A 25744-nucleotide genomic window follows, 5' to 3' on the forward strand; every position below is an offset into this window, starting at 1 on the left:
TGAAAGGAATTTTGTCCAAAAAGATTAATCAATCAATCGATCTTTGACCGAATCCGAATCTGAATATCCGAAGTCGAAGCCGAGCAGAGCGAGCGAGCGAGCGACGGCGCGAGGCTTGCCTTCTTCTTAACTCTTTAAGAGCTAGAAGAAGAGCAATTATATATATACCCATCAAAAACCTTTTCTTCTTCCGATATGGGACAATGTCCCTTTGCCAAAGAAAACTCAAATATTTCATTTTTCCTCCATTTTTCATTCACCCTCTTTAAGCTACACAAGCTTAAAATCCCAACAATCCCCCACATGAATGGGGAATGGCTATAAAATAAAGGAATGCACGGACACGTGTGTGTTTTACATGCAAGAAATAATTGCATCTGGATAAGTAGGTTTCCCTTTGAACTTTTCATAGTGAACTTATATCGGATATACTCGGTCAATCGGTAGATTTGATATCTTTGAACCGTCGAGCTTTGTTGTATACCTAGACAACATAAGTCACACAATTAACCCTTAACCATCTATGGTTCTTACGGTTGTGTTCGTTTCAGCCATGAACACCGCCTGGTTTCATGAGTGCTTAGAGAATGGGCCTTTACTTTCATTCCCTTTGAAGCGGCTTACACTTCACACTCACATAGGTGATTTCTAAACGTGTAATCCTATAGACACACTATCTGGTCATATCCTGCCAGACTTAGCAAATCATTAAAAAACCTTTAAGCTTTGTTGACTCATCAAAAAGCCTTAATGCTTTACCTCGATTTCTGAACATTGTCTTCATCACGAGAATGGGTTGAGTTATTTGACAATGTTGAACCGTCATTCATAACTTTGTTTGATCTCTTTGAACCTAGCTCGTGGGATCTCCAGTCTGCTAGGTAGAGTTACCGTCATGATGACTTGTCCTAGACCTTAACCCCATTCCCTTTGATGATCTTTCAACTGCCTCTCTAGATAGACCTTTTGTAAGTGGATCCGACACGTTATCTCTTGACTTTATGTAGTCAATTGTGATAACACCACTAGAGAGTAGTTGTCTACCGGTATTGTGTCTCCGTCGTATATGACGAGATTTTTCGTTATACATAACGCTCCCTGCCCTGCCTATTGTCGCTTGACTATCACAATGTATACAAATAGGTGCCAAAGGTTTGGGCCAAAATGGAATATCTTCCAAGAAATTTCGGAGCCATTCAGCTTCTTCACCTGCCTTATCTAAAGCTATGAATTCAGATTCCATTGTAGAACGGGCGATGCACGTTTTTTTGGATGATTTCCAAGACACTACTCCACCCCCAGTTGTGAAAATATATCCACTCGTGGATTTAACTTCAGATGATCCAGTGATCCAATTTGCATCACTATATCCCTCGATCATGGAGGGATATTTGTTATAATGCAAAGCATAATTTTGGGTATGTTTGAGATACCCCAAAACTCGTTTCATTGCCATCCAATGTATGTGATTGGGATTACTTGTAAACCGACTCAGTTTACTAATAGCACATGCTATATCTGGTCGTGTACAATTCATGATATACATCAAACTTCCCAATACTCTTGCATAATCCAGTTGTGAGTCACTTTCACCTTCATTCTTTTGAAGTGCATAACTCACGTCAGTTGGAGTCTTGGCAATTTTGAAATCCAAATACTTGAACTTGTCAAGTACCTTTTCAATGTAGTGAGACTGTGATAATGCTAGACCTTGTGGAGTCTTGTGAATTCTGATTCCTAAGATCACATTAGCAACTCCTAAGTCTTTCATATCGAATTTGCTAGCCAACATGCGCTTAGTAGTACTTATATCTGCCATGTTTTTGCTCATTATCAACATGTCATCAACATATAAACAAACAATGACTTCATGACCTGGAGTGTTTTTAATGTAAACTTATTTGTCGCACTCGTTGATTTTAAACCCACTTGCCAACATTGTTTGGTCAAATTTGGCATGCCATTATTTGGGTGCTTGTTTAAGTCCATAAAGCGACTTAACAAGTTTGCACACTTTCTTTTCTTTACCAGTTACCACAAAACCCTCAGGTTGTTCCATGTAAATCTCTTCGTCTAATTCTCCATTTAAGAAAGTTGTTTTAACATCCATTTGATAGATTTCAAGACCATACACAGCTGCTAGTACCACTAACACCCTAATAGATGTTATCCTCGTTACTGGCGAGTAAGTGTCAAAGTAATCAAGGCCTTCCTTTTGTCTATAACCTTTGACAACAAGTCTTGCCTTATATTTGTCAATAGTGCCATCAGCTTTCACTTTCCGTTTAAAGATCCATTTCGAACCTAAAGGCTTATTTTTCGGAGGAAGATCTACCAATTCTCATGTATGGTTATCCAAAATTGATTGAATCTCACTATTAACTGCCTCTTTCCAAAACGCTGAATCAGAAGATGACATAGCTGCTTTAAAAGTTTGAGGCTCATTTTCAAGCAAGAATGTCATAAAATTTGGTCCAAAGGAAGTAGATGTTCTTTGAGGTTTGCTACGCCTTGGATATTTTATACTTGGAGTATTTTACTTTGGTTCTTCCCAAGGTCATTTAGGTCTTTCACTTAACGACTCACATTCAGTTTTATACGGATAGATGCTTTCAAAGAATTCAGCATTATCTGATTCTATTTACCGTATTAACGTGAATTTCGGGATTATCAAATTTATGAACCAAAAACCGACATGCTTTACTGTTTGTAGCATATCCAATGAAAACGCAATCAACAGTTTTTGGTCCGATTTTAACCCTTTTAGGTAAAGGAACTTGTACCTTTGCTAGACACCCCCACACTTTAAAATATTTCAAGTTGGGTTTTCTTCCTTTCCATTTTTCATATGAAATAGATTGCGTTTTGCTGTGGGGTACTCTGTTGAGTATTCGGTTAGCTGTAAGGATAGCTTTGCCCCACAAACTCTGCGGTAATCCGGAACTTATTAATAAAGAATTCATCATTTTCTTTAATGTCTAATTTTTCCTTTCCGCCATTCCATTGGATTGAGGTGTGTAAGGTGCAGTAGTTTGATGGATAATTCCATATTCCGAACATATTTCTGCAAATAGAAATTCATATTCTCTACCCCTATCACTTCTAATCATTTTGATCTTTTTATTCAATTGATTCTCCACTTCATTCTTGTATTGCTTAAATGCTTCAATTGCTTCATCCTTACTATTAAGCAAATAAACATAACAATATCGAGTGCAGTCGTCAATAAAAGTAATAAAATACGTTTTTTCACCTCGAGATGGTGTCGACTTCATATCACAAATGTCTGTATGAATTAAGTCTAAAGGATTTGAATTCTTTTCAATAGACTTATAAGAATGTTTTACAAACTTAGACTCAACACATATTTGATATTTTGATTTATTACACTCGAATTTAGGCAACACTTCTAAATTAATTAACTTTCGCAAGGTTTTGTAATTGACATGTCCTAAACGAATATGCCATAAATCATTTCACTCCAATAAATAAGAAGAAGCTGCAATTTTATACATACTGTCAACAACCATTACATTTAGTTTGAAGAGGCCCTTTGTGAGGTAGCCCTTTCCAACATACATTTCATTCTTGCTTACAACAACTTTATCAGAAACAAATACACATTTGAATTCATTCTTAACAAGAAAAGAAGTAGAAACTAAATTCTTCCTAATAGTAGGAACATGAAGAACGTTGTTGAGCATTAACACCTTGTCGGAAGTCATCTTCAGGAATATCTTCCCATAACCTTCAATCTTGGCTGTTGCAGTATTTTCCATGGAAAGCTCTTCTTCGGGACCAGCAGTAGAGTAAGTCGCAAATGCTTCCTTGACAGCACAAACATGTCGAGTGGCTCCAGAGTCAATCCACCACTCCTTCGGATTTTCAACTAGGTTGCATTCCGAAAGCATTGCACACAGATCATCCATGTCATCATTCTTCTCCACTATGTTGGCCTGTCCCTTCTTCTTATACTTTTTCGGGAGACGACAATCAGGGGCTTTGTGACCAATATTTTCACAATTGTAGTAGCTGCCCTTGAATTTCTTTTTGTTCTGCTCCTTAGTCTGTCCAGAAGACCTCTTTCTCTTCTTACTTTTTGGAGCAGTCTCCTCAACGATATTAGCTCCCATGATCGTTGAATTTTCACGAGACTTCTTCTCGGCTGTTTTGTTATCTTCCTCAATCTTGAGACGAATCACAAGATCTTCCAACTTCATTTCTTTGCGCTTTTGTGCTTAAGATAGTTCTTGAAATCTCTCCACGAAGGAGGCAATTTTTCAATCATTGCAGCCACTTGAAATGCTTCATTCACGAACATACCTTCAGCAATAAGGTCATGAAAAATAAATTGAAGCTCTTGAACTTGGGTTCCAATAGTTTTACTGTCTATCATTTTATAGTCTAGAAATTTGGCAACCACGAACTTCTTCAAGCATGCATCTTCAGTCTTGTGCTTCTTCTCAAGTGTATCTCATAATTCTTTCGAAGTATTCATCGCACTGTACACATTGTACAAGTCATCCTCTAAAGCGCTTAAGATATAGCCTTTGCAAAGAAAATCTGCCTGCTTCCACGCCTCAACAATCATGAATTTTTCGTTGTCCGGCATGTCCGCAGCAGGCACTGGAGGTTCTTCACTAGTGAATTTCTGCATACCAAGTGTGGTAAGCCAGAAGAACACCCTTTGATGCCATCCTTTGAAGTTGGCTCCGGAAAATTTTTCCGGTTTCTCTGCCGGTGGAACAACAGTCCGAATTGACGAGGCTATCGTCATTGCCGCAATAGTCGCAGAAGAATTTTCGTTATCAATTGCCATTTCTCACTGTAAACAACAGAAGAGTTCAATTAATGGCAAAATCAGAACAGTAAACAATACTGTTATTAACAAAAACAGTATGTATAATAAATAAAATCGAAATTTTTTATATATTGTTTCATAGAAAAATGATGAAGTTTTTATGTTCTTCAAATCGTTTTATGAATTTCAATACACTGATGAAGTTTTTTATATCTTCAAATCAGAATAGTAAAATTCAGAAGGAGTAGAAAATCACACAGGTTTTAATCTCCACAAACAAAATACAGAATATAATAAATTAATTTCTTTAAGAATGTTATAATTCTGTATTGCTGTAATAAACAATTAAACTTTCTGAAAAAACAAAACAGAAAGTTAGTAATACTTGTTTAACGAAATAAATTCTAGAAAAGCAGTATAGGAATAAATCGAGCCCTCTGAATACACAGTGTGTCCTTAAAAAAATTATTCCCCTCAAGTACCCGAGGTGCTGGAATATATCCTCCCAGGATAGAACGATTTAACTCACCGGAGTGTTGGTACCAAAACGCCGGTGAACAGCGAGCCACTCGAAGGCTGCAAAACACACTGGAATTTTTGTGCAGAAGAAGAAGAAGAAGCTCAGAAAATTTCGTAAGGAAAGATTATGGGGGCATTGTTTCTGAAAAGGTTTGCAACCTTTCAGAAACAGCCATGGCTGTTTGAAATATTACGGGAAAAATGTATTTAAAATAATCCGGGAAAGAAAACGGGCCTGACCGAACCGGGGCGCAGTCGTTAATTATTTATTTAATTAATTAAATAATTGAAAGAAATTTTGTCCAAAAAGATTAATCAATCAATCTTTGACCAAAGCCGAAGCCGAATCCGAAGCCGAGCGAGCGACGACGGCGGCGCGAGGCTTGCCTTCTTCTTAACTCTTTAAGAGCTAGAAGAAGAGCAATTATATATATATACCCATCAAAAGCCTTTTCTTCCTCCGATATGGGACAATGTCCCTTTGTCAAGGAAAACTCAAATATTTTATTTTTCCTCCATTTCTCATTCACCCTTTTAAAACTACACAAGCTTAAAATCCCAACACATTCTATTTTTTCCAAGTTGAGGATTGCACATACTCCAACTTGAGCGAGTGTTTAGGAGAGTATTTGTTGTACTCATAGCTCTATTAATTGTACATATTCATTTATACATACATCACTGTCTTAGAGGTTTTTTATTGTTATTATTTTCCATATGGTATATATAAGCATTATCTACGTGTATTAGCTGGCGGATGAATGATATATTTTCTAATACAGTTGATCTTCTGTCTCTATCCCAACTTCCCCCTTTTGACTGAGCTTTATCCATCAAGTTTCACAATAGATTGTAATTTTTACAAATAAAATGACTTTAAAGGTTAAAATACTATTTGACAAAAGATAGTACTAATAGAGTTCAATATAAAATGAGGCATAACTCTTTAGTGCAAATTAGTCCAATCAACAACTCATTAATCATCATTCGTCTCATAATACGGAAACGAACTTTCCAAGAGACCTAAACAATTGCACGATATAGGTTAGACAGTGGGGTTATTCAAAGGCAAAAGGTTTGACATAGCGGTAAATATTCAACCTCCTTTTATCAGTTGCTTTTCCGAGTTAACTTTCTTTCATTTGGTAAAAGCTACAAATCGAGAAAATGAATTACTACCTGTTATCCTTCTAACTTATTTTCACGAGTCTATCTTTCAAATAACATTACAGGACCCCATTCACTTCAATAGCAATAGGGGTGAGGAGCGTGGGAGTTTCTCTCGTTCTCTTCATACGGCAAAGAACAAACAGATTGAAGCTTCCACTTCTCATGGACGTGGATTGGAAAGGCAAATAAAAAGCAATCCAATCTAAAATAGCTCCAGTCTCCCTGAACCATCTACGAGCTCGGTTAACTTTTGTGAAGCAGCAGCTAATGTCTCCTCACTTTTGCAGAACGCAAATCTGATATACCTCCTGTGGTAGCTAATAGCAGTCGAAGAGAAGTCCTCTAACAATGACGAATTGGTGTGGAAGAATGCACGGCCTGGTACAGCCACCACCCCAGCTTGTTTAATCAATTCCTCCACAAATTCAACCTGGAATGCCTTGAGTTGATCACTACCACAATTTAAACATATAAAGAACGCCAAAATAAAATGCTTTGTCAAGTTCTTACAGGCCAACCGAAAAAACGGAAGTTCTTACAGGCCACACTCTGTAAAAACTTTATCCAAAGTATGAACCTATTGCTGGTACAACCGGCCGGCAATAATCACTCAATGTACATGTATATTAAAGTTCTATATATGCTTTCAAATAAAGTTCTAAATTTTGATTATCAGGGCAAATGATCAACTAAACCCAACTTCAGCTTCTCTAAAAAATAAAACCGCCAAAAATTAAGTAGAATCTTCATACAAGCAGGACCATCCGATGTTTGACTGTTCTTCACACAAGCAGAGGTTAAGACTTAAGCAAGTAGAAGTCTGGTAAATAAAAATATTACGGAGCCAAATATACTTTGAGTTCAAACTCCATTTACTGATATTATGGAGCCAAATACACTTTGAGATCAAAATCCGCTAATTTTGCACTACTCCATAAGTAAAGATTTAAGATCCTCTTAGGTGGACAAATTTCAAGTAGCATTTCTGGGTTGAGCTAAGTTCCAAATCTTAACAAAGTACAATCCTATCACCCTTCGTTCTCTTCCTCCAACAACCCCCCCCCCCCCCCCCGGGTCAAAAAGAATGAAAGATGTAAAAGAGAAGGTTTCTCTTTCCTTTTGAAGCTTTTGATACCAATTAAATAGGACAGTCCTAATGTAAGAATTTATATGAGGGAAAATAGGTATTCGTGCTTGAGATGATAATCGAAGAAAGATGTTTGGTGAGCATTTACATCAGAAAGCGTGCATGTCCCAGGAAGCTCCATGAATAGGAAAAAGGAACCTTTAGACATGAAGGGCACCTGGAAACCAATTTTTGTAAGCACCTGAGTCAAGTAATCTCTTTTAGATTCATAGTCCTGCGCACCAAAGATGTAAAAATAGATTAACTCATAAGTCGAAAAAAGACACAAGTAGATCTACTAATTGCTAATTGCAAGGAAATTCACTTGTCTCAATGCATCGAAGTATTCAGGGGAACTTCTCAAAGCTGTCAAGGCAGCTTCCTGGAAAGGTGCTGGAGCAGAATCTGTAATTTTAATATGGATGTTCCTTATTGCAGATGCGAAGCAAGCCGGGCCAATTGCCCAGCCAATCCTCCAACCTGAGAAAGCATGAAGTTAAATGAGAATTTAATATATCAACCTACTTCGGAGAGGTAGGAACGACTTATAGTCTGTTTGGCAGAAATCTAACTTATTTTGAGAAGTGCTTTTTTCAAAAGTGCTTTTGGAAAAGTACTTTTGGAGAGAAGCAATTTGTGTTTGGCTAATCATTCTGAAAAGCACTTTTGAGCAATAATTTGTGTTTGGCCAAGCTTTTCAAAAAGTGCTTTTAAGTATCAAATTACGAATAAGGACATGAATAGATTTACTTAATAGTTAATATTATAAGTAAATAAATAATCTCAAAATTTAAATCTTTTCATTTTATTTAAGTAAAATATGAAAATAAAATTTAAAAGTATATAATTCTTTTAATATAAGTTAAATATATTAAAAATCATTCAACAAATATAAAAGCATTCACCCCTAAAGTCACTGTATATTAGAAAGTTATCCTAAAAATAATAAGAAATATTTATACATTAATATCCTAAGTATTAGGTTTAACGGTTATTTTGGTATATACTATATTTTGTTAAGAGTATTTTTGGTAAAAAGAAAAGTCAAAACTGCTTCTGCTTCCGCTTTTGGGAAAAAGCAATTTTTTTCTGTTTCTCCAAAACTGCTTCTGCTTCTTCCCAAAAGTACTTTTTTTTCCCCAAAAAAGCTTGGCCAAACACCTCAAGTTAGGAAAAAAAGTGCTTTTGGAAAAAAAAACACTTTTAGCCTCTTGAGAAGCTTTGCCAAACAGGCTATTAAACATGCTGGCACTGGAAGCAAGATATCAAATGTTTACCAGTCACACTAAAACTTTTTGACAAGGAAGATGTGATGATGGTCCGCTTCTGCATTCCTGGAAATGTGGCAATTGATGTATGTCTCTCCCCGTCGAAGGTTATGTGCTCATATACCTACAAAGAAATATAAAGTGAAGTTCCAAGTTGGATATGTCTGGTTCCAGATCCAGGTATACTTTTAATGTTTAAGTACTCCACAACCTTATTACACACAAAGGGCATCAGTCAAGGGATAGTATGCCTGCCTAAAAGCAAAGCAAAAGCAAGGTTGAAGAAACACACCTATTAAGGCAAAAAGGGTAAAAAAAAAAAAAAAAATAGTTCAGGAACATCTGAGCTCCTATTTTCATCTATGCATGATCATGAAGTTCTGAAAGCTTCTATAGATACTTCACCAAAAGTTTTTTAGGTTTTAAAGAGTTAGCACTGCAAAATGCATCTCTTTTTTACACAGTGGAGTAGTAAATATAAAATGCATTCTTCTGATTAGCTTGAATTGCTTTTTTTTTCTCTATTTGAAAAGCACAAGAAGATGTGATAAAGTGCAGCAAATTAAACCTCGTCTGTTACAGCTAGAATATCCAAGGTTCGGCAAGCTCCAGCAATAATCTCAAGTTCATCTTTAGAGAAAACCTTTCCAGTTGGATTGTGAGGGCTGCACCACTTTGTATCAGAACATTCAATTCCAATGCTAAAATTGATTATCAGTTTAAAACATTCTTCACATAGCATGTTGTACACTATATGTGCAGGTACAAAACTGAACCTCCTCAATTATTGGTTTGACTAAAAAGAAGGAAAAGCTTATGTTTCCTGCAACAGAACATCAGTTAATGAAAATCTAAACATCTTTTGCACAACAGTACAGTGATATCTGAACGATCAAGTGTGTCAACCTGGGGTGCATTGCAACAAAACTGTCCATTGGTGTCTATAGCTCCATTTGTTTATTTAGTTATCTGCATTGCTTTCATCTTATGTCAAGACTGATTGCAGCAACAGAATAATTTCACATCATAGATCAAAGTATACATTCTGAGGTGACACTTATAAAAGTAAAAGAAAGCATTCCTTTTTAACCAAAACCGATGTTTAATACTTAAAGTCAATGAAGTCATTAGCTTTCATGTGGACATTTAATCTCTAAAGGCTTTCTCTACATTGTTCTCAAAGCTTAAGACTGGAGGACTAACAACTTCCTGGACTTGGCCAGAATGTAGAAAAAAGGGCACAAGTCCACAAGAATTAGTTGCAGAAGTTTACGGAGTTCCACTTAACTTGGTAGCACACTCCACTCTGTATGTCAACCCATTCAAGAATTGTCTCATGTTGAATTGGAAACTTTTCTGTTTTACCTGTTGAGGACTATAGCTTTTGTCCTGCCAGTAAATGACTTTGCGAGTTTATCTGGATCCAGACTCCAATGAGGGGGGTCAAGGGCTACATAGACCTGTCCATTTTTCCGCAGGAGAAATAGAACTTATCAATCTAGATGTGACAAAACCTGCATGGTATGACTAGTCGTTAAGTATAAAAGCATAGTTATGAAATTGCTTACTGGGACTCCACCAGCCAACCTAATGCATGTTTCATATGTTTCATAGGAGGGATCGAATAAGATGACTTCATCACCCTGATTAATTACTGAACAAAGAAAACAGAAACATGATCTGTGCATATATTCCTCATAAGACCGGAATCGCAGGAGTTAATTATTGACTTTTGTAAAGAAAAATCATACTTGCAAACATTGCCGCAGCAAAAGCCTCAGATTGGCCACAACATACGACAATATCAGTCAGAGGATCGACATCTAGGCCATGCATTTGTTTGACTTGATTAGCTACGCAATCACATATTCCCTGAACATGCCTGCAATTCAGTGAAATATTAAAAATAGTTAGCAGGCTAGGGGAAAGAATAGAAAGGAAAAGAAATTAAAGGAATAAACCTGTACTGATTGAAGTCAGAGCGGATAGCGGAAATGGCAGCGTCTTTGAGGTAGGAAGGAGCAGGGAAATCAGGGAAACCTTCAGCAAGGTTGATGGCATTACATCTTTCGGCGAGATATGAGAGTTGCTGTATGGGCGACGATGTTAGCCTTTTCGCTACTGAAGAGAGCTTCTGCTCCATCTCCATGGATGCGGAAGCGAAAACCTTATCCACAAAAAGGAGATTTGCTAACTTGACACAACTGTTTGAAATTGGCATTCTATAATTAAGATGTTTTATAGCGCCTCGATTTTTATAGTTTGTTTGGATGGTTGTTGACCATTGTACAATGTTATATTGTTATTCCAAAATAACGTTTTGATTGTTTAGTTCATTTGTTGATTGATTGTTTAGTTGTTGTATTCTATTGTTAATATATTGTTACAGAATAATAAAAAGTCAATTTTTTAAAATAATCGATTTGATGTGGTGGTTTGTTTCCTATTTTTTTTTAATTATATCCTAAATTATTACTTTACAATTTTATTTTAGCCTTTAATTTTTTTTATTTTTATACAATTCTCCTAACCTATAACCTACGCTTTATTCCTTTTTTCCTTACGCCACTTTCAACTCCAACGTCGGGTATAGGTTTTGCCTTCTTTTTGTTTTGTTCTTTCTTCTACTTTGATTTTTAACTCTAATTCTAATTATTTTATCTCCAATTAACTGTATAATATTAATTTTTAATTTAAATTTTAATTACTTTATGTGTAATTCTTGATAATATTTAAAACAATTGAGGGTATTTTAGTAAGCTTATCAGTTACATGCAGTACGATACAGCCAAACCAAATAACAAAATATTATTTGACAACAATAAATAATACAATCTATCCAAATATTATATTTATAAAACGGCACAACACAATACCATACAATACAATAGGGACGTGCCATTTGGACATCCTTTCTCTTTTCCTTTTCTCTTTCCTTTTGCCGCCGAACTCGAACCGCTTGTGCCGGCGTGGGACGGCAAAGTAACTAATCGACAACACCCAATTAAATTAGCCATAACTAAAGAATATAAAACATGTTACATTACTTCTATAAAGATCAAAGACTTCTTGACTATTAAAACATTCTTCTAGAGATAAAAACACTTCATTCGTATATAATTAATTGATATATGAAACATAGTTTCTATTGGTTGTTACGAAATTTTGGTGTTATTGTATGGGTCAAAATATGCTTTCATTAATATTTGACATGAAACGGTATCGTAAAAAGCGATATGGTCGAGGTCGATTAGTAGATAACGAGACTCGTAGCCGAGTAGTCAATAACAGTCAAGGTCGAGTGCTAACGACTAGTTTTTGTAATAGAATATTCTATTGAATATTTTTGGTATCTGGAAAATATCCCATATAAATAAAAAAGGAGATAGGGAGAGAAGGGGGTAATATTCTCTAATAAGAACATTCTTGTAAAAGTAAACCTTCTCTCTAGAAAAAAGACAATCACTACTTTTCTAATGAGATTCGATTGTCTACTATTCCATACTTTTTCCATTAGATCTGAGAAAGGTCCCAACATTCTAGTATTTGTCTATTATTCACCATTGTCAGAAAGAAGAATCATCCATCCCATTCAATATTCGGTAAATCATTCTCATTATTTACTTTAATGCCACTTATCGTTATTTATTGCTTGATATTCCCCCATCATTAATGATCTTGAATCATTGAATGTACATCACATTTAATCTTCTCTCAACACCTCTTGCGTGATTGGTGTTAATGATTATAGATCTGAAGTTATTATCATTAACTAGGTTTAGCCTTTCGTCATACAATATTAATTAGTCTAATCAAAAGTCTACATTTTTTTGTCAAACAATTTGGTGTCGTCTGTGGGGATTCCTAGTTAAATCTTTAGTTTCTTCTAGATCTATAACTGGCACAGTTCACAAAAAAAAAAAAAATTTCCTCGTACACCCAGATCTGACATGGCAGGTAAGGGAGAAGAAAGGATGAAGGCAGTAGCCGATCTCACTACCAACCTCTTAAACAACATCAATGAGGTCTCCGAAACAGAAGGCGGAGGCATAACGCCTAACACCTCTCCCCGACGAAGTGGATCACCCCTCCCTCACGGCAGTATCACAGCATCCCGCGGTAAAGGAGCTTCCACGTCCACAGCGGAAGAGGCGCCACTAGTGGTGAAGCAGCTACTCGAAGCTTGGCTGACAAATACGCTGACCGGCATCCTCAACAAGCCCACTCAGGAGGCAGTTAGAGAAAATGCAAGGACTTGCATTGCACCAGCAATGGCCAAGCAGCAGCACCCCCCTCCCCCCCAGTAATAGGTATCACTCACAATATTAATAATGCAGATAACGACACCCTCACGGCCATTCTGAGAAAAATGGAAGAAATGGAAAATGAAAACAAAATGCTTCGGGATCAAATGAGAGAACACCAAGAAAGAGTCGACAAAATACCGGGTGCCCCAAAACTCTTGCCAAAAAGAGATGTTGGTCGGTTCGTCGAGCAACCATACAATGATGAAGCCGCCTCACATGCCATACCCAAGACGTTCAAGATGCCACCTTATCTAAAAATTTATGACGGTACGACCAATCCCGAAGATCATGTAACTCATTATGTCACCGTGGTAAAGGGCAATGATCTCGCCAAGGAACAAGTCTCCTCCATCTTGTTGAAAACGTTCGGCGAGACCCTTACCGGAGGAGCATTGACTTGGTATTCACAGCTGCCCGTGCGCTCCATTGAAACATTCGAAGAGATGGCCGACAAGTTTGTAACGGCCCATATTGGGGCTAAAAAGGTGGAGGCAAGAGTGAACGATATATTTTCCATCAAACAATCACCCGTAGAGGGATTGAGGGACTTCCTCGCTTGATTCAACAGAGTAAGGATGACCTTACCGAATGTATCAGAAGGAATGGCTGTAGCAACTTTCCAGAACGGCTGAACAGGAATAGCTCGAAGGTGACCAGAAAACTATTAAACCGGCTTATGAAATATCCTCCAACCACTTGGGATGAAATACACAATGCTTACTGTGCTGAGGTCCGTACCGACAAAGACGACCTGAATGGGTCGACTCATCGATTGACCTCAGTACAAGCCGAAACTAGGAAGGATCGAAGACTTGATGCCAAGAAAGATCTTGCAGCTCAATGATCCAACCGAGAAATGCATCAGCCATATGTCAGAAGCGCCATCATGCCCCTCTCCCGCCACAAAGAGGGCCATCTAGGCCAAGGACAAGGACTTACCGGAACGAGAGAGGTATGCCCCCTTTACTATCCGTTCACAATTTTTGTGTGTCACCCTCAGAAATAGTCTATGCATTGGAGAAGCTCAGACCAAAAGTAAAGTGGCCACAAAATATGAGATCAGATCCAAGCACTAGAAAATCAAACGCCCTCTGCGAGTTCCACCAAGAGCGAGGTCACAAAACTGAGGATTGCATCGCCCTAAGATAGGAGGTCGTGAACATGCTTTATCAAGGACACCTCAAAGAATTATTGAGCGACCGAGGAAGGGCCAACTTTGCCCGAGGACGTGAACAACACCAGGGACCACCGAAACCACCCTTACTGACTCGCACCATTCAAATGATCATCGGGGGTGGCGACAACGTTTCGATCAACAGCGTGAAGTTCGCCATAACCCACAAGCTCAAATGGTCAATCACTTATGAACGGTACGACGAACTCGAAGAAAGTATCAGCTTCGATAAGTCAGATACCCACGGTTTGGTTTTTCCTCACTATGATGCCCTTGTTATCACTTTATGAATATTAGATACAGATGTAAGAGGCATTATGGTGGACGATAGGAGCGGCACGTGTATTTTAGATCCTCGAGTACTTGTACAAATGAGACTCGAGGATAAGATAGTACTGCGCTGCATCACGCTAACAGGTTTTAACAATGCAGTTGAACGAACATCCGGGGAAATCACACTCCCCGTCCTGGCTGGCGGCGTCATTCTGGAAAACACATTCCACATCATGGACCAGGATACGACATACAACGCCGTAATAGCTCGACCTTGGATACACGCCATGAGGGCTATCCCTTCCAGCTTGTACCAAGTTATCAAATTTCCAACCCCATGGGGAGTATTCAGCATACGAGGAGAACAACGCACATCTCTAGAATGCTATCACATCGCCTAGGATTGTACATACACCCAACAAATGAAGGGCAAAGCAGAGGATGTATAGCAATTAACTATGTCGAGGTCGAGCTGTGATGAAAAGGTGGACGTCATCAGAGATCCTGAAATAATAGACGACACGGGATCAACCGTAGAAGACCTCGACCCCGTCCAACTTGATGAAAATGACCACATCAAGAAAGCCTACGTCGGTCGCAAGCTTCAAGAACCAGGTAAATTTCATCAATTATTAACTGCTAACGCGGACTTGTTTGCTTTTTTCCATGCATACATGCCAGGTATCCCGAAGGAGGTCACCACACACAAGTTGAACGTCGACCTGTTCTACCCCCTGGTAAGGTAGGTTAGGCAAAAGTTCAATTCCGCAATAAACGATGCAGTCCGCGAGGAGGTCAAACAATAATTAGAAAATGGCTCCATCAGGGAATCAAAATATCCCCAGTGGGTCGCCAATATGGTCATGGTAAAAAAGAATAACGGAAAGTGGCGGATGTACGCAAGCTTCATGGATTTAAACAAAGCATGTCACAAAGATTCATTCCCGCTACCACACATCGACCAGCTCATTGACGCAACGGTCGGGCATGAACTGCTGAGCTTCTTAGATGCATGCTCGAGCTACAATCAGATCCTTATGGAAGAGGAGGACCAGGAGAAGACCACCTTTATCACCCACCAAGGAATGCACTGCTACAGGATGATGACCTTCGGACTGAAAAACACGAGGGCAACATACCAAAGGTTGGTGACCAAAATGTTTAAAGACCAACTTGGCAAGACCATGTAAGTCTACATAAACGACATGTTGGTCAAGTCCAAAAATAAAGAAGATCACATCGACCACCTAAAAGAGGCCTTCGACATACTCAGGCGATATGGGATGAACTAAACCATGAGAAATGTGCGTTCGACGTAACTTCAGGAATATTCCTGGGCTTCCTAGTATCACAAAGAGGCATCGAGGTCAATCCCAACCAAATCAAAGTCATTGAGGGAATACCATAACACTTAACCAGCCTGATTCATCTCACGATCATCTGATAGATGTCACAAGTTTTTCGGCGTGCTCAAGAAGGACAACGGCCTCCTATGGACATCCGAGTGCGTTCAAGCCCTAAAGGAGTTAAAAACCTACCTATCATCTCCATCAGGGGAATGTCTGCTCATCTACCTCGCCGTATCTGAAGTAGCGGTAAGTGCAGTCCTAGTCCGAGAAACCAAAGGTACACAATCCCCTATCTATTACATTAGCAAAACCCTAGTCGACGCCGAGACGAGGTATCCCCACCTCAAAAAATGGCCTTGGCCTTGGTCATAGCTTCACGAAAGCTTAGACCCTACTTCCAATGCCATCCGATCTCGGTAATAACAACTTTCCCCGTGAGAAGCATCTTGCATAATCCCGAGCTATCGGGAAGATTAGCTAAGTGGGCCATAGAATTGAGCGAGCATGATATCACATATCAACGACGGACGACGATAAAATCATAAGTCCTCACCAACTTCATCGTCGAATTCAGCACAAAAATAATGCCAGAAGTCGAAAAAGAAGCCGCCCACACTTCTCCGCGAACACAAAATCGATGGATTTTGTACACCGATGCGCCTCCAATGCGTTAGGGGCTGGACTGGGACTTGTACTCGAAGTCCCAATAGGCGAAGTGGTTCGCCAGTGCATAAGGTGCCCGGACATGACTAACAACGAGGCCAAGTATGAGGTCTTGATTGCAGGTTTAAGGCTAGCACTCAAGTACGAGGCGAGGCGGGTCATCCTATGCTGCGACTCTCAACTCGTTGTCAACCAAGTCACAGGGACTTTCCAGATCAAAGAGCAAAGGTTACAAAAATACCAGGTCGAGTTCTGCAAACTATTGTCCGAGTTCGATGAGTGCCAGTTCGACCAAATCCCTCGAGCACAAAACATCGAAGCAGACGGCCTCACCAAATTAGCGGCAGCAACTAAAAGCATAACCGGAGAGGGAAACATGGTCACCTGTCACGACCCAAAAATCCTAACCTGTCATGATGGCGCCTATCTCAGTACTAGGCAAGCTGACAATATCAATAACCTATGATTTTCTTTAAATTTAAAAATGTAACATTTAATACAATACCAAAAATCTAGCAGTTTTAGATACAACACTCCTAAAAACTGGTGTCACTGAGTACAAGAGCATCTAATATGAGTACAGTATGGAAAATACGGTCTATAATAGTTTGAGATCAAATACAGTATACAAGGACATAGAGAAGGAGAGATAAGGTCTGCGGAACACGGCAGCTACCTCAAAATCTCCTGAAAATCAACTGCGTGAAATGATCAACACCCGCTATGTTCAGGAACATCTGGATCTGCACACGAAGTGCAGGGTGTAGTATGAGTACAACCAACTCAGCAAGTAGCAATAATAACTAAGGAACTGAAGATAATGACGAGCTACACAGTCATAGTTCACTTTCAGTAGTTCTAGCAAAGATTAGACATGCTTTCAAATCCGGCGGTTTAAGTCAAACCAATTTTTATACAGTTCAAGTTCATGTAATCCAGATATAAAATCTTTTAGAGATTTCACAACAATGACAGATAGCAACCAAGTGTAACAACAAATGCAAAGCAAGTACAACCTCTCAGGCAACAGTCACTCAGCTCATCACAACAACTCAACCACTCGGCTCTCAGCCCTCAGCACTCACACTCAATGGGTACCTGCGCTCACTAGGGGTGTGTACAGACTCTGGAGGGGCTCCTACAGCCCAAGAGCCATAATCTGCATGGACAACTCACGTGCTATAATATCCTGCACGGATAACTCACGTGCCATAATATCCTTTCCTCACTAACAGGCCCTCGGCCTTACTCAGTCCTTCACCTCTCTAGTCTCTCGGGCTCTCAGAAATCACAAAGATCAGCCCAAACAAAGATAACATAGTGCATCAACAAATATCAAGAAAGACTGAGGTATGATACGCTAGTAAAATCATGACTGAGCACAAGATAGCAATTAGCAAATAATTCAACAAGTACGTGACCTCTATGGGTCCCAACAGTACTATCACATAGCCTAAGCATGATTTTTAACATGATTTACAGTCAAATTTCTTCAACACAAAGAGAGCTTATAGCTAACAACAGGTTATTCAACTTTACAGTTTCACGGGATGGACCAAGTCACAATCCCTTCGGTGCACGCCCACACGCCCGTCACCTAGCATGTGCGTCACCTCCAAAATAATCACATGACACAAAATCTAGGGTTTCATACCCTCAGGACCAGATTTATAACTGTTACTTACCTCAACCCGTGTAATTCTTTATTTCTCTATGCCCTTGCCACTAGAATTGGTCTCCAAAATCCTCGTATCTAGCCACAATTAATTTGAATCAGTCAATATAAATTATTGTAATTAATTCCATAAGGAAATACTAATTTTCCGATAAAATCCGAAATAAACTCAAAAATCGCCCGTAGGGCCCACATCTCGAAACCCGACAAAAGTTATAGAATATGAACGCCCATCCAACCACGAGTCCAACCATATAAATTTTACCAAAATCCGACACCAACTCGACCCTCAAATCTTCAATTAACGTCTATGAAGATTTCTACCATTTTCAACCCAATCCTTACCCATTTGAACTTAACAATCTTTCCATAACCTTATTGGTATGTATATATGATACTATACACCCAAGAATCATACTATTAATCACCCATCTTTACTCTAAATCCAAAATTGAAGAATTAGGGAAAGAAATTCTTACCTCTTTGAAGCCCTAGCAAGATCCTTGTGAAATCTTCAAACCTTGAACAAGAATTGATGGATAAATGACTAAGTCTTCACTTTATCTCACTAAAATGCTCTCACCTCTCTCTAAAATATCATATTTTGGCTAAAAATGAGCTTCAAGGGCTATAAATCGAATTTGGGTCGGGTCAAAAATTAGAAAGAATGGAAGCTCCGACGCAGTTATGCGGTCGCATATGCGATTGCATAACAGGTATGCGGTCCGCATACCGGCTGCATAATTTGGCCTCCAAAGCTGGGCGTTACTGACCTATTCTGCGATCATTATGCGGTCTGCATACTTGTTCTGAGGTCGTATAATGCACCGCAAAACAGTTATGCGGCCGCATAGTGCGCCGTAGATTTTCCTCAAATCTTGCCCTCCTCCTGTTCTACTTTGCGACCATTATGCGGTCCGTAGAGTGATTCTGCGACCGCATAATGGTCGCAGAATCACTCTCCGAGGTCGTTACATATAAGTTAGCATCCGGTCAATCTTTTCAACTTAAATTCTAAACCTTGGAACTAAGCGCTCTAACTCATTTCAAAGCCTTACCGAACCCAAACCAATTACCCCGGCTAGCCAAATAACAACTATAATTCACAATTTGAGCAGTAAATAGGGGAACGGGATTGCAATAGTCAAAACGACCGGCCGGGTCGTTACATCACCCTCCTCCACTCATCGATAGATCAAATTGAGGTAAGGACCATAAATCTAACCTAGGACTGGCGCAACCATATTGTTACATACTTGCAGGACGGCGTGCTCCCAGATGATAAAAAGGTAGCCAAGAAACTCCGGATGCAAGCGGCCAGGTACAACATCATTCACAAAGACCTATACAAAAGGACGTATGGCGACCCCTTAGCGAAATGCTTAGGCCCGAATCAAACGCGGCGTGTACTGGAAGAAGTCCACGAAGGCCACTATGGAGCTCACTCAGGCAATCGAGCTCTGATCAGATGTCTCATACGGCCATGATACTACTGGCCTACCATGAAAAAAAAGGCCGCAGACTTCGTAAAAAAATGCGAACAATTCCAAAAATACGCCCTAATGATCCATCAAGCAGGCGATCATTTCCACTCAGTCACCTCCCCTTGACCTTTCATAAAATGTGGAATGGACATCGCCGCCCCCCTCCCTGCGGGGTGAGGTAACGTATGATTTCTTTTGGTTTTAACTGACTATTTTTTAAAATGGGTAGAAGCGGGAGCATTCGCCCAAATACACAAACAAGAAGTGATCGCCTTTATATGGAAAAATATCGTGTGCCGCTTCGGCCTCCCCAAAGAGATCAGTTGCGACAACGGACCCCAATTTACTGGAAAAAAGATCGCCAAATTTTTTGAGAAGTGGCATATCAAAAGAATAGTCTCCACACCATACCACCCCGCGGGCAATGGGCAAGCGGAATCCTCCAATAAATCAATACTGAACATCATGAAGAAAAAGCTTGAAGACGCCAAGGGATTATGGTCGGAGCTATTACCAGAAGTTCTTTGGGCCTATCGGACAACGCCAAAGACGAGTACGGGAGAGACACCCTACTATTTTGTCTATGGGACTGATGCGGTAATACCAGCCGAAGTCGGAGAGCCCAGTTTGCGATATGCCCATGAGAGCGGGCCGAGAAACGATGAAAGCAAAAGGCAAGAGCTCGACAAAGTCGAAGAACGGAGAGATGGCCTACATAAGGATGGTCGCCCAAAAATAGCAGGCAGAACGCTATTATAACAAAAAAGCCAAGATCATACCACTCAAAGTCGGGGACTACATGCTCAAGGCCAAAACACAAGCAAGTAAAGACCCGCGGGAAGTCAAACTAGGGACAAATTGGGACGACCCATACAAAATCATGGCAGCAACAAATAAAGGGTCATTTCAACTAGAAACAATGGAAGGAAAACTAATGCCAAACAACTGGAACATCGCCCACCTCAAGTATTTCAACTTTTAAGAAAAAGTGTCCTCCAAGTCGCACTCTTTTTCCCTCGCTTGAGTTTTGTCCCAATCGGGTTTTCTCGGGGAGGTTTTTAACCAGGCGACAAGGGGGACACTTCTAAGTCGAAATGAGAATGGAAAGAGACACCGGACGGTTAGTTTATTGCCCAACCTCTCAACACGTCTCCAGGTCAATCAATGAAGGGACTAGATAGACTGGGACTGGAATGCTAGCCCGAAAAACATGTAAATTTCTCCAAGTATGAGCAAAACACAAATGTATGAAGTCTACCCATGTTCTCGCGAGAACAACATCGTCTCAATATCAACCCGGCCCCTGGCCGCAATAAATAAATTACATTTGACCTCGTTCGAATTAACTTACATTCGACCTCGTTCAAATTAAACTACATTCAACCTCGTTCGAATTAAATTACATTCGACCTCGTTCGAATTAACTCACATTCGACCTCGTTCGAATTAAACTACATTCGACCTCGTTCGGATTAGCTCACATTCGACCTTGTTTGAATTAAACTACGTTCAACCTCGTTCGAATTAAACTACATTTGACCTTAATCGAATTAAACCACATTCGACCTTGTTCGAATTAAACCACATTCGACCACGTTCTAATTAACTCACATTCGATCTCGTTTGAATTAAACAACATTTGACCTCGTTCGAATTAAACTACATTTGACCTCGTTCGAGCTAACTCGCATTTGACCTTGTTCGAGTCGACTCACATTCGACCTTGCTCGAACCAACTCAATACAGGTTATGTTTGACCTCGTTTGAATAAACATCTGCTAATCCAAGACCATGGCGAAAACCAATTTTTTTGATTAAAACGACATTTCTTACTTCAAAAATATTCCTTACAAAACCTAAAACAGATACCAGCAAAAGTATGTACAATAATTACAAGCAAAAGTAAGAAAAACAACTACGTGCTACCTAACTCAGCAGCACCATCTCCACCCATTTCTCTACCTTCACCGCAGGGATACTCATCGTCGTACCAGACATCTTGCTCAATCCTTTCCATGTCTTCCTCAACATCACCAGCTTATGGTGTGGCGGGGTCATAGCCACAAGCAAACCGAGTTGCACATGCATTCGCTAAGTCGGCTTCCAAAACAGCCACCGTCCCCATCAGATCCCTGAATATGTCCAGCTGGGCCTCTGCGTGAATCCATTCCTCATACAGATCCCGAGGAACATCAGGAAAAGCAGTACGGGATGAGGATGGTTGCGCCAATAACTGTGCCTTCTCGGCTCGACCACTAAGGTACGCGATCTCTTTTTCTAACTCCCCAATCTGCTCATCAAGCCGCTCCTCTCTGAGCCTGGCCGTCTCCATGGCGCAATCCCGTTCAAAATGAATAACACGGATCTCGTCCTCTAAAGCTGCAGCTCTACGCGCAGCTAATAACTGGGCCGACTCTGCCCTCTCCAAATCCGCTACCTTCTTGGCGACCTCGCCACTCAAAACGGCCGCTCGAAGTTGACACTCCTCCAGCTCGGCACGCATCGAGACCACTTGGGACTGAAGGTTGGTGCACTGGGCCTCAACCACCCTACTCACTTCGAGCTCCTCCTCTTTGTCCTTCAAAGCCCCCTCAAGCTCACTACATTTTCCGATGACCTTCACCAATTCATCATCTTTCTCCTTTAGCTCATTTCAGAGGGCTCGAAAGTTGCTGCTACCACCAACTCGCCGACAAAGCTCACGGTGTTTATCACGATATTCGCGATATTTCTGCTCCATCTTTTAAAAAGATAGCCTTACGCCTCTCCTCTCGGCGGGAATTTTCAATCTCCAAGATCACGGTCTGAAAAGAAAGCCAGAGCGGGTAAGAACAAAGTCAAAATCAACATAAAAAGCAAATAAGGAAACAATACCAAACATACCCTAAGAGCAAGGCCGACTATGCTCTTCGACAAAGTGGAATCCTTCAGCTTCTCGAGGGTCTTACCCTTCACATCGGATCAGAGTGGACTAAGAGAAGGGACCACGTCCTCTGTATCAACTAATAGGTCCCGGTCTAAAGGGATCGCAATGGTCCACATGCTCCCTTCCAACCTCACCTCAAACCGGGTAAGTCCTTCCCCCATCATCCTAACCCTTCAAAACCCGTTTCGACCTCAAGGAGCAAAGTACATCCCTTGCCCCAACTGCGACAAGATCCTGGATGACTGCTCATCACCAACTCTGAGATCTATAGTCGTTGTTTCTATGATGACGAAACTATCCATCACCGAACTTCCCACGTGGACACTTCATTCGCCTATACCGACAGATCGCCTCTTGTGGCAAAGCAAATTATCATCAGTGGTGATGATCCTTCCTCATCGTCCTCGTCAACTAGATGACATAGAGGCAAAGTTGAGACACCCATCACAGTAGTCGACGACCGAGCAGGTCTCACCGCAACAATAGGAATAGAAACGACCTTCCTCTTACGGAATGCCGGAGCAGGAGCTTTTCGCCTCTTCGAAGACCATCTTGCAAAAGTGATTAGAACGGAAACTATCAAAGCCATGACGAACACGTGACCACAAGGCTAGGACGGTATAAGTAAAAAGTCACTATATGAACGGACAAACTCACCAGTCGCTAAAAGCTTGGGCCCAAACTTTTGGAAAAAGGTCGGCCATCCATGAATCCCCACTGTGTAGGGCAAGATATGGCTAACCTATTTGTGAATATCTGCGACCAATGGAGGGGGCTTGGTTATAGCTGAAGGAGAAAAAGACAGAACGGTTAGACTACGACCAGAACGAGCAAAATGAGAACTTAGTGAAAATACTTACGAGTGTAATTCCATGCCTCAAGAAATCCGTTCTCGTTCGCCACCACGTCCTCAGTCTTGACAAAGAAATAATTAAACCAGAATCGATGATTCACTTTATCGTCCATCTTTACTACCAAACTTTTGCCTCCACGGTGACGAAGGTGCAACATCGTCCCTCTATAAAAACTCAGTGCAAAAAGGTGCATCAGGTGGAGAAGAGAGACCTCGCGGCCAGCCAGTTCCACGTACTTCGACAGCATGAGGATGAGCTTGTAGATATAAGGAGAAAGCTGAGCCGGGCAGACGCCGTAGTAGAGGTAGAGCTCCTTTGCCAATGGGATAATGGGAAAAGAATAGCCCACATAGAATGGATATGCATAGAACGCACAATATCCAGGGCGATGAATCTGCACCAAATCGCGTCCAGCCGGGACCAGATCGATGTGAACTGGAATTTTGAACTTTGCCCTGAAATTAGCAAAGGCAGCCGCGTCCATTTTAGACTCTACGGCCTCAGGGTGATCCTCGGGTAGCTTTTAGAAGTCAGTTCTAGCCTTATCGCTATGGGGAATTATTTCCTCCACCGTAAGTAAGCTTTCATCTTCTACGGTAATGGCAGCCCCACCGTCATGGGGAGCCATGTACACTACCAAAGGAGCAGGATTAGGTATCCCCCCAGAATGGGAAGACACATTAATCATTTTTGTTTATGAATAGAGGGGGTGCAGATGCAGATGCAGAAGAGTCGAGTAGCAAAAACCACCGAAATCGGTAAAGGCAGGAGTATGAAGTAAGCTCAAGGAAGCACAGATTCTGATTGAGGAAGAAGAGGGTATGAAAATCGGATTTTTAGAAATCAAAGAGTGAACCTAAGAACTGGATATCCCCATTTATAAGAGTTAGGGCATCAATACCGATGAAGCAACCGCAGTTGCCTAGCTCAAAAATTGAAGCGGCAGAGGCACAAAAAACTACATGGTGTATTGAGAAACGCATAATAATGACGCATGATGACATGATGTCACGATGAAACTGTAAGGCCCCGAAAAATTTCTCTAACGATTTAATAGTTTAAAGTACGCCAACGGTATTTGGGAATACCAGGCTTTAGCCTGGCGAGGCCAGCCAAAAGCCAGGCTTAACCAGGCTTTAGCCTAGCGAGGCCAGGTTTGTAGCTTGGTCCGGAATTTCAGAAATATCCATTCTTTTATTGTTATAACCCGACCCAACTTCGATAAATAAGCTTTGAAGCTCATTTTGGAGCAAAACAAATCTGATATTGTTAGAGAGAAGTGAGAGTGTTCTAGAGAGAGGAAGAAGCTCAAGTGCTTTGTTCATCAAGATTTTGTCCAAGCCTTGAAATCCAACAAGAAATCCCTCAAGTTCTTCATCTAAGAGGTAAGGTTCCATACCCTAGTTTTCAATTTCAAATTTGGGTAAAAGATGGTTGATTTGGAGTATGATTCTTGGGTGTGAGAGTATTATTTATACATTCATGTACCAATAAGTATTTATGGGGAGATTGTTGAGCTCAAATGGGTAAAGATCGGGTTGTGAAGTGAAAGAAATCTTGTGGAAGAATCTTGTAACCAATTTGCACATATATTGTTAGATAAAATGCTCAAATGAGTTGAGACCATGAATATCTTCCTAATAATGGTTCAATTTTGTTATGTCTCAAAATAGATTGGGATTGCTAGAATTTCTAGAACGTTGTAGTAATTTAAGGAAAGCTCAAAGCAAGGTATGTTGGCTAAACTTTCTCTCTTGGAAACGAATTCCATGATGTTCCTGTAAGTTCCAAGTATGTTCGTCTCAAGTTCCTTATTCTATGTTCCGAGTTGTTTCCAATAAATTCGATTGTCCCGAATAAGCAAAGTGATGAGAATTGTGTAATCAAAACTTGTCCCGAATATTCCTATCATATTATGTTACCCTTTGGGAATGTGTTCAAGAATGATATGTGTATTAAAATGCTATGTCTTTGAGTCGTGTTCCAAATGAAGGTTATGAGGCCATATTGTGTGAGAAAATCTTAATATTCCTAAGACTTTTAATTGCTCATAGGTGTACCTAAAGTATTGATTTGTAAATGTCTTATTGTTGATAATCTATAAAGATGGTTGGAAGTGTAATAAGTGAATTGGGGATATAGAATGTGGCCAACG

At 40.2% G+C, this 25744-nt stretch overlaps 1 protein-coding gene across 3 annotated transcripts; it reads right to left on the reverse strand.

The window, feature by feature from the left end:
* Window positions 1-6405: 6405 nt before the first annotated feature.
* On the reverse strand, window positions 6406-11121 carry LOC107768050 (uncharacterized). 3 transcript variants are annotated; one of them, XM_016587162.2, is made up of 9 exons: window positions 10846-11121; window positions 10636-10766; window positions 10453-10538; window positions 10250-10344; window positions 9453-9549; window positions 8894-9008; window positions 7942-8096; window positions 7819-7851; window positions 6406-6920 (listed from the first exon to the last, which is right to left on the reverse strand). In XM_016587162.2, exons 1-9 carry the CDS (start codon window positions 11103-11105, stop codon window positions 6693-6695), a joined length of 1200 nt encoding a protein of 399 aa, XP_016442648.1. In that variant the 5' UTR covers window positions 11106-11121; the 3' UTR covers window positions 6406-6692. The 3 variants fall into 3 exon arrangements, with proteins under 3 accessions (XP_016442648.1, XP_016442647.1, XP_016442646.1); XM_016587161.2 differs by having other exon boundaries at window positions 7795-7851; window positions 10846-11120; XM_016587160.2 differs by having other exon boundaries at window positions 7726-7851; window positions 10846-11120.
* Between the last annotated feature and the right edge of the window lie 14623 nt (window positions 11122-25744).

This window comes from Nicotiana tabacum, chromosome 22 (genome assembly GCF_000715075.1).
Source record: "Nicotiana tabacum cultivar K326 chromosome 22, ASM71507v2, whole genome shotgun sequence".
NCBI classification, from domain to species: Eukaryota; Viridiplantae; Streptophyta; class Magnoliopsida; order Solanales; family Solanaceae; genus Nicotiana; species Nicotiana tabacum.